Genomic DNA, 9,054 nt, shown 5'->3' with positions numbered 1-9,054 from the left:
AACAGCCCACAAGGGGTAGGCCAGAGTTAAGTGTGATGATTCACATTGAAAGAGAAAGGAGATAGAACTCACCTTGGAAGAGTCAAGGCTCACTCCTATAACAGCAGTAAATCTTTTTCCCTAGCTCTGAATAAGACAAATTCAACAAAAGGCAGTGAGATTAGAGCAGGAACTTTCAAAATTATATTATTACAGATCTCAGATGAGACCACTTCAAGATGAGTTTCTTGTGTCTCACAAATTAAAATTTAATCCATCTTGCCCAAACCCATTATTAGCATTCAGACTGCAGCATTATGTGATTCTTCATTTTAACTACTTTTTTTTTTGTTACCCTTTTTAGCCTTGGACTGAAACAATATTTTAGTCAAAAGCTGAGTTGCAAAATCATTACAAAACAAGAAAGCAGATGAAGTACAGTCTTCACATATCATAAAAAACACCAAAAAGCCCCAGGTATATTTTATTTGTATACCAAAGAATTGAAGCTCTGTGAATGTGAAGTGAAACTGCTGCAATAGCCTTGCAGTTATAAGTTAAATTTAAGAAAGTAAAACAGAACAAAAGTGTAGCTTCTAGAAAGACTCCAGATATTAAAACACTTAGTAAATTCAGACTCTCACTTTGTTAGATGCACCAAGTCTATTGGCCCAGGAACATGAAGCACGACTGTGGTTTTAGACTGTTCATAAGAACAAAAACTCATCTCTTCCCCATTACTGCTGCAGCATGACCCCACAAATCTTTAGTCTCCTGTAACACAAGAAAAACAGTCCTGCACCTGAGACATTCATTTCTGCTTTGAAAATACCCAATACTAGTTAGCTGCAGTTCAGTGAGCACAATTACTTACAGGTAGAATCTTATTAACATGGGGTTTCAGAATATTTTATGTTCAGCCTGAAACACCAAACAAGCTGATAATTATAAGCTGGGCAGACTTAGCAACACTTGCTCAGGGCACTCACCACTTCTTTGTGAAACAAGCAGCCAAGAGTTGCCTGTTGTGGGTAGGTGCTACAGGCACAGCCCTTGCACTGAGACACTCTTTAAAGAAGCTGACTGCAGGCAGGAGTGAAGTTCATATCCCACCTTTAGATCATATGTCCACAAGCCTTGAAATTCAGTGCATGAAGAAAATATGGATTGAGGCCCCCATCACAAAATGAATGCCACAGACATGAGCATGGGATGTGTGGTCACTTCACTGTCCATTATCATAGACATATCAAGACAAATTCACTCTACTGATTAGAAAGTGTTTGAAGCAAGAGACCAAGAGCTAGACTGAAACTGCAGCACAAGACTGTGCTAGACTGAAATGGAATACTCTCCTCCCTTAAAGGATGTTTACTTTGAGACAAGTGAAGCAGTCACAACCACTACCTCCACTTCAGAGAAATACAAGAATTTGCATTGCTAGAAAGATCCATCAGGCTGCACAGGGAGGATTTAAGGGAAAGGAAGTCTTACATAAATTGAGGAAATGCCAAAGCTAAGAGCCTCATCACACGTATTGGCATAATCAGGTTTTAAATTAAAATAGCAGCTTGTTAGCTGCTACTTAATATGTCTGCTGAATTGCATACTGGTGTCAAGTGTTAAACCTATTCTTGCTTGGAAACTCATAATGCACTGTACAGATCACTCTCTTAGGAAGCAGTAAGCCCTGGAAGTTTTAAACTCTTGCAGTATGAGCACACCTCAGACTTACCTTACCATTTATATGAGTGGATCATAGTTCTCTACCTGTTGACCAATATGACCAACTTTTTAAACTACTTTGGACAGTGGTTGTGTTTGAGAGTACAAGGTGGTGCCCTGTTTGGATGTTTGGGGTTTTTTGAAGCACTACCTAACAAATACCTGACAGTGGGACACAAGACCATGTAGCAGCTCAGGCTAAGATAGCTAATAGCTCTGTCCCATCGCCCTCCCTTCACACAGGATCAGCAGTGCTCTAGTGACATGAGAGGTCATCTCAGACAGGTTTGTTATAACAACATCCCACACTACGAGAATGACACAGGAGCCATCCAGATCAACCCTGCTGTTCCAGTACCTCACAGCTTTTGGCATTGCTCTCTAATGCAGTCTGTTCATCAGTGTATGAAAAACTCCCAATGCTCTGCCAGCCACATTCTCCCAGCTCCCTGCAGGGCAATCCCCTATTTTGTTTCCATAAAGGGAAGTCTGACTTTTACCTCAACATTGATGATCTTCTACAAACATGTTCAGAGTTCAAAGACCAATTGCATGTGGATGTTCTTGGTCTGATACAGTAAACAAGTCACAGAAAATAGCTTCTGTTCATGCCCACAGGATCTTATCACATTAAAGAAAGAACAAACAGGACTACAGCAAATCACCTCCAGGGATGCCAGGTTGTGGTGGTTCAAGCTCTGCTTTATCCACTCCAGCCAGCTTATGAGTGCTTACAGCTATTTAGTAAAAAACAACTCCCACCCCCCCAAAAAAACCAAAACAACAAAACAAAACATTCAAAAATTCATTCCACTCACTGTTACTGCAGGTATTAACTGAAGTCAGAAGATTCACAGAAGTAAAGTGTAATAAGACATTTATTAAAAGTGCTTTCAGTTATGTTAAGAGCTATAGTCTAATACCTATTTTTAAAAAGGCATCTCATTAAAAAATATTAGCTTAAAAACCATTCTGATCACTGTGGTTACAGACACATGACCCGCAGTGCTCTATGAAATGTTAGACCAGCTTTGTTGATTGGGACACAGTAATCTTCAAGTCCAGGATCCACAGTGTCTAGCATAGAGGAAGAACTGCTGGGAGCTCCAGAAGAGACGCCTGCAGGTACCTGGAATAGAAATGAAGTGACTACAGATATTGGCTTCAGATTTTTCAACTAAACTATCACCTGATTGTGCAATACATTGGAGAAGAGAAGCATCATCTTGCAACATTGCAGACAAAGTTGTTATCCAACGCCTCTGCATACTAATGGATTAATCACTTTTCTGGTCAGAAAAGTTTTCTGCTCAAGGGGCTGATGGAGGCTTCTGTTTCAGAACTAGAGGCTGACAACTGTAAGAGAACTACAACAGCCACAGCCCAAGCTGGAAAACCAGAGTCATCCTGTGCTTACAGCTATCCAAGACACTGGCATACTGGTTACTTACTTTGGGTGCTTATACTTCTGCTTAATGGCTTGCAGCTGGCAATGGGATGCATCAAGGCATGCTTTGTGCAGGTCAGTCAGGCAAGGCGCTATCTCACTTAAGGAATATCCAGTAAACGCAGCAAGTGTTTCTGGCTGGTCAGATGAGAAAAAACAGTGTTACTCTACCGTAGCCAGCAGCCATCTAGAAGATGGGTTTCCCACGGAAGCAGAAACTCTTTTCACTACATCAGAGCTCACTCTAGACTCTTTAAGCATGAAAAAGATTCAATTGTATTGTGCCATCAGTTCCACTCTAGGTCTTCCTTGGTGCCATGAAGTCTGACAAGCTCCTTCTGCTCTAAGCATGTCCATCCATTACATCTCTTCTGGATCTTACTCTACACTAAAGCTGTTTCTCCAACATAGAGCTGGAAGGTCTACCAAGGCTTGTGGTAAAGCAACCACAATTACACAGCAGTATAGCCACTTAAGTAGCCAGAATCAATTCTCCCCTTTCTCCCAGAAAGACCCTGAATTGTATCTGGGGGTGTAGTTTAGGACATTTGTGGGGCCTTTGGTACAGCCTTGACAAGTGAGCAAGACAGTAAAATCTCCTCTGTTTCAGAGAAGAGGCAGGATATTTCAGGTTTACTTAACAGTCATTTTTATCAGGTAGTCTCATTAACTCAAGAACAGCTACTCATCCTAGGATTTCAGCCTTCAGAACAATATACTTTGTAGCTACTCCTTCTCAGCTCAGTTCTAACAATAACAAAATGCTTGAGCTATTTATTAACGCACAGTTGTTGTTCTTACCCAGAAAGATCTGTTCACTGTATAGTTTGCTAAACAGTAGGCTGCTGCAGCAATTTGTGAAGGAAGGTACTTCAGAAGAGGATCAACTTGAAGGAGACTCAGCTCTGCAAGATACTGAACAAGAAAATCCAAGTTTTTCAAAAAGAATCAACGTAGTTGGTACAATCAGTCCAATACTGCAAGTATTAAAGTTTGTCAATGGTCTCAGTGTGATGCATAAAAGCACAAACTATGTATTTAGTGAGAAGAATTAGCATTCCAGTCCTGTTGATCTTACAGAAGATCCTTTATCATGTTTCAGGGGGGACAGAAAGACCACATTTTCCCAAAGACTAACCCATCTAATCTAATCTAATCTGAAGTTCTGGTTCCATCATCAGATCTGACTTGATTTTACAGGTAAAGACTCAGAAAAGTCAAGTTTCATAAAAATGACAGACACACTCTTCTTATCTGCTAAGGCTCTTGTTTATATAGATAAACACCTGGACATCAGGGATAAATTGACAGATCTAAGAAGCACAATATAGGTTCTGTTGGAGTAGAGTTATTGTACAATCCTATACCCTTTGCAGAGAAGCAGCTGGTCAGATGTTTTACTGTAATTTTGTTGTTTCTAAGCATGGTTGCCCACTCCAGGCAACTCCTATGCAGCTATGCAGGTATATTCTGTGTCATTGTGGAGCAATACACAGTTGCACCAAATCCAGGACAAGCCTGCTACACAGGCACTGTTCGAAAAAAAAACCACCAGATTTTTACCATCTAATTGCCTGGTCAGTGAATTATCCCCTGACCAGACAAGACAGACCAAACCTGGGATTTCCATGAGACATCTATCCAAAAGTCTCAGCACACAAGCCACTGCTATGAAACATGCAGTTTTAGGCCTGTTGCCAAGACAGCTTCATGAAATGCAAGTAGTTCTCCTTTAAGGATCACTTTCTTCCCCCTCAGTCCCAGAAGGCAGATAGTCCATACCCTTGCAAAGTTCTCTGTCCTCATACAGATCCCACGCCTCTGAATATACTGAAGGAGGAACTGGTTGATGGTTGGGGCTGTTAGGTCAAAACCCAGCACTTTGAGAAGCAAGTGTTCCATTCTTAGCAGCTGCTTCTTTGTGTAGGTATCATCTGTTATATAGACAAATTCATCCACATCTGGTGGGTAGATCTCTTCATACTTCCTGAAAAAGGGATATAGAAGCCACATTTTTCAGTTTTGAAGTTATATGAGAACATGACATTACTAAAACTTGTGGAAAGCTCTAATTTTACTGGTTCCTCCAGGCTAGTTAACAATTTAGTTTCAAACTTGGGCAAATATACCTAGAGGAACTCCAAGTCATTGGTCTAGATAGACATACGCTCACGTTGTTAGCTCTTAACAGCAAGCTTTCAGTGGGCAACTCTCAGAAACAAAGCACACTCCAGACAAACACCCGTGCACCCCTAAGCTATGTTGCTAACTCTGTCTAGTTAGAGCAGTTAAAGGGCAACTGAAGATTGCAACTGAGTCCATTACAGCCTTACAGGCTAGCAGTTTCACACTGTACTGCTTCTGCTACTGTGTTTATGATTACAAGCTTTTCACTTTCAACTTTTCACATTCACTACAACTTTTCACATTCAACATTAAATATTTCATTTTAATAGTACCAAAGGAGCCTATGTTGCTAATCTTGAGACATCATGAAAAGCTATCTACTAATGAAACCTTCCTTCCTTCAAATTACATTACTAGACTATGCCCAAAAATAGGCTTTGGATCACCAAGATTTAGGAAGATGGAACACTTACGCAGCCAGAAGAATTGCCGCTGTTCCTACAAGCTGTAACTTCCCTCTGAGAACAGACATGCAGGAAAGAAATCTGTCCAGGAAGTTGACTGCCAAGTACAAAGTCTCTGTCCGAAGTTTATACTCTTCCCCTACTTCCACCAGCCAATCTACCAGGATAGCACGCATTCCTGTTGTGATATCTGGCTGCTTCTTCATGTAGTAGGGCTTGGGCCTAAATCTTACCTGTTTGGAAAGAGTTGAAGAATCAGGACGATCACTCTGAAGAGAACCATGGATGGCTGAACTCATGAATATTCTTTATACTTACACTAAAAGAGCAGGGGTTGTCCCACTCAATAACTGGAGGTACTAAGTACAATTATTGTGCTAATGGTAATTATTGCCAGCTAGTGGCATCTCTAGAATTTCTACATCTCTAGTATTTCTAGACTGAAGAGATAGATTGAAGCTTTGGTGTTAGCAGGAGAATAGTAAAACACTTCCTGGACTATGGACAGCCTTTGCCATCAATTGAGCCATTCAGAAGGACCTGAAAATGAACCAAGCAGATTTTCCCTCTTCTTCCCATCAGGAGACTGCACTTCATTGCTCTGACACAACAAGGTAGGAAAACCTACTGCTATAGTCAGTGAGATCACATCAAACTGCTTTAGCATTATTTCAGCATTCTATGCCCATCTGCAAGAATTCTTCATACCAAACAAGTCAAGAGATGCTCCCATCATAGGAATTAACAGGGATGCATTAATCCAGAAAGAACTTATCACCGACTATATGTTGCCTTTAGAAATTACTTTTTACTATTTACTTCCTCTTCTTTGTAGTTCAGTGGCTGGATCTTTGCAATATTGCAGCCTACCACAGATACCTATAAGCTTCTCACAGCAACTTACTTCTGCCTCTCGGAGGTACTGATGAATGTCTTCTGCATACTCTCCCACAGCCAGAGTTACAACATCTTCCATGTGATCCTCTGGCTGGGATTGGAAGGATGTGTCCACTACCATAGGAGAGCCTAACAGGTAGGAAGCAGCAAGACATTTTTATCATTAATCTCTTGACTTTCTCTTGCTAATTTTAGCTCAGAAGTATTGCCCCTCATGTAGACACAATCCAAGTTAGCTGGCAGTGCTATCTGTTGTCACATAAGCTACTCACTAGCTTACAATTCACAACTCATAACCACCCTACACGTGGCTGTGCTATGGACACCATCTGAGCAGTAACAGGAGTTACCTGAACTCAGATCCAACAGCCGGTGAATAGTGGATGTCATTGCACTGGTATCCAGCTCACAGTGGCTTAACTCCAGCTCTTCAGACACTTGGCAGCTGTAGTTTTCTTTATCTTCTGAGTCATCTATGTAGATAGCAAAACTTTGCTTTGGTGCAGCACTGATGATGCAGTTGGGCACTTCATCTTTTCTAGATGAAGTGATGGTGCTTTCAAAGCCAGAGAAGCGCTTGATAGCAGCACCCTGAAGCAGAGAACACAGTAACACTGTGGGAGGGCAGCTCAGGAGGAAAACAGTGTGTCACTAGTTTTCAAAAAGAAAATCACTTCCTAGTGTAACAGACACCAATAACAGAAGTTCATGCAAAACCCACCAACTAGCTACATTTGATGCCTATGAAGTTGGTGCCACTTGTAGCTGTCTTGCTGTGACAGACTCCTCACAGAAAGAATTAAGAGTAGTAAAAGTCAGGAAACCAGGGGAGCAGCATCATACTCGGTGCCTCCCACCAAGGAGAACATGGGTGCTGCTCAGTTCTAATGGGGCTGGGAAGTGCAGCCTGCTACACATTCAGTTCTGGCAAGGAGCAGTTGCAAGTGCAGCAAGTTAACAAAAGTGCTCAAGCACTGTCACAGACTTAGGAAGGACTGCATCTGCAAGAAGGCACTTCAAGCAGAGTTAAAAACTGAAGTTTGAATTTCTGAGCTTAAACATCGCAACCCCTAGGACTACGCGTGACCAGGCTACAATGTTTCACACCATCTATCAGTAAGCCACCAGCTAAGTTAGGGGCTTTATACAGCCAAAATCAAGAAGAGTTTTGTGCACCCATACCAGCTGCTATTTTAGGTCAGAACAGTAACATTATCCCTGCCCCACCAGCAGACTCCAGGAGGGCTCAAGGGACAGAAAGGCAGAAAAACCACACGTCATTAACTTGAACGTCTTGAAAGCACTGGCACCCTGGAGTGAGCACGGCTAGCCACACAGCAATGAGAGCTTCGGGTCAGTGGACGGCCCTTCCTTACACCACCCCCAACACTGTGGAGGGTAAGCGGCCGAGTAGTATCCCTTCCTTCCAGGATGAATTATTTACGCAGACTACTTCCACGGGGAAACACCCGCAGGGTGGGACTGTGCGGTTACCAGCAGGGTTTCTCGGGAAACTCACGCTTGAGAACTGGAGCCCGAGTCACCTTCTCACCCCGCCACGCCAGGTCTTTGCCGGCAGCCTCGGGGCAGGTGCGTGCACCGCTCATGCCGGCGGCTGCCAGCCCCGGGCCGCGGAGCTCAGCCGGGCTCTGCGGGCAGGGGGGCGGCAGGGCTGCGGGCAGCGGGGCTCACCTGGCCGCCGGGCCGCTGCTGCAGCTGCCCGTTCTCCGTCAGCACCCCCAGCACGGCCCGGCCGCTGCTGCTGCGGAGGACCGCGGGGCAGGACTCCCGCCGCCCCGCACGGCTCTTCTCTCCGATGCGATGCATCGCCCCGACGTCGGTACCTTTCGGAGGAGCGAAAAAACCCACAGAAATAAAACGAAATCGCGGGGGGGAAAAGAATAATTTAAAAAAAAAAAAAAAAAAAAAAAAAAAACAAAAACAAAAAAAAAAAACCTCCGAACGACCACAAATGCGCCCCTAGCAACCCCTTCCTCTCGCCCGCCCCGCAGGATGACGGTGCCCCACCGCGCTGCCCGGCTCCGCTCGCCACCAGCCCACAGGAGGCTCCGGCCGCCCTGCGCCGCCCAGGCCGCCCGCCGGCCCTGCGTAGGCGCGGCCGCTGGAGGCGGCGGCTGTTGGCCGCGGCCGGTTGGGAGCCCGGCGGCTCAACCCCCGGCGCGCCGCCCCGCCAGCCCCGCCGGCCGCGGGTCGCCATGGTGACCCCGGCAGGGCCCGGCCGCGCCGCCCGGCCCCGCGCGGGCCCCGCGCAGCGCCCGGGCCCGGAGCCGCCGCGGCCGCGCACCGGCTGCGCTCCGAACGCGCGGAGCGCAGGGATGGGATGTTGGGGAAAATGCATGAATTTTATGATTGGCTTTTCGCAAATATTGACATGAATATTATATGCGTTGAGTA

At 44.6% G+C, this 9,054-nt stretch overlaps 1 protein-coding gene across 1 annotated transcript; it reads right to left on the bottom strand.

Annotated features, from left to right (window-relative positions):
- Nucleotides 1-2,564: 2,564 nt before the first annotated feature.
- Nucleotides 2,565-8,469, bottom strand: CCNA1 (cyclin A1). The gene is made up of 8 exons (XM_058799962.1): nt 8,332-8,469; nt 6,990-7,230; nt 6,647-6,768; nt 5,752-5,975; nt 4,934-5,138; nt 3,953-4,066; nt 3,156-3,289; nt 2,565-2,833 (listed from the first exon to the last, which is right to left on the bottom strand). Exons 1-8 carry the CDS (start codon nt 8,464-8,466, stop codon nt 2,782-2,784), a joined length of 1,227 nt encoding a protein of 408 aa, XP_058655945.1. The 5' UTR covers nt 8,467-8,469; the 3' UTR covers nt 2,565-2,781.
- Nucleotides 8,470-9,054: the final 585 nt, after the last annotated feature.

The sequence above is a fragment of the Ammospiza caudacuta genome, chromosome 2 (assembly GCF_027887145.1).
Source record: "Ammospiza caudacuta isolate bAmmCau1 chromosome 2, bAmmCau1.pri, whole genome shotgun sequence".
In the NCBI taxonomy this organism is placed as follows: Eukaryota; Metazoa; Chordata; class Aves; order Passeriformes; family Passerellidae; genus Ammospiza; species Ammospiza caudacuta.
This window is presented reverse-complemented; position numbering and strand designations above follow the sequence as displayed.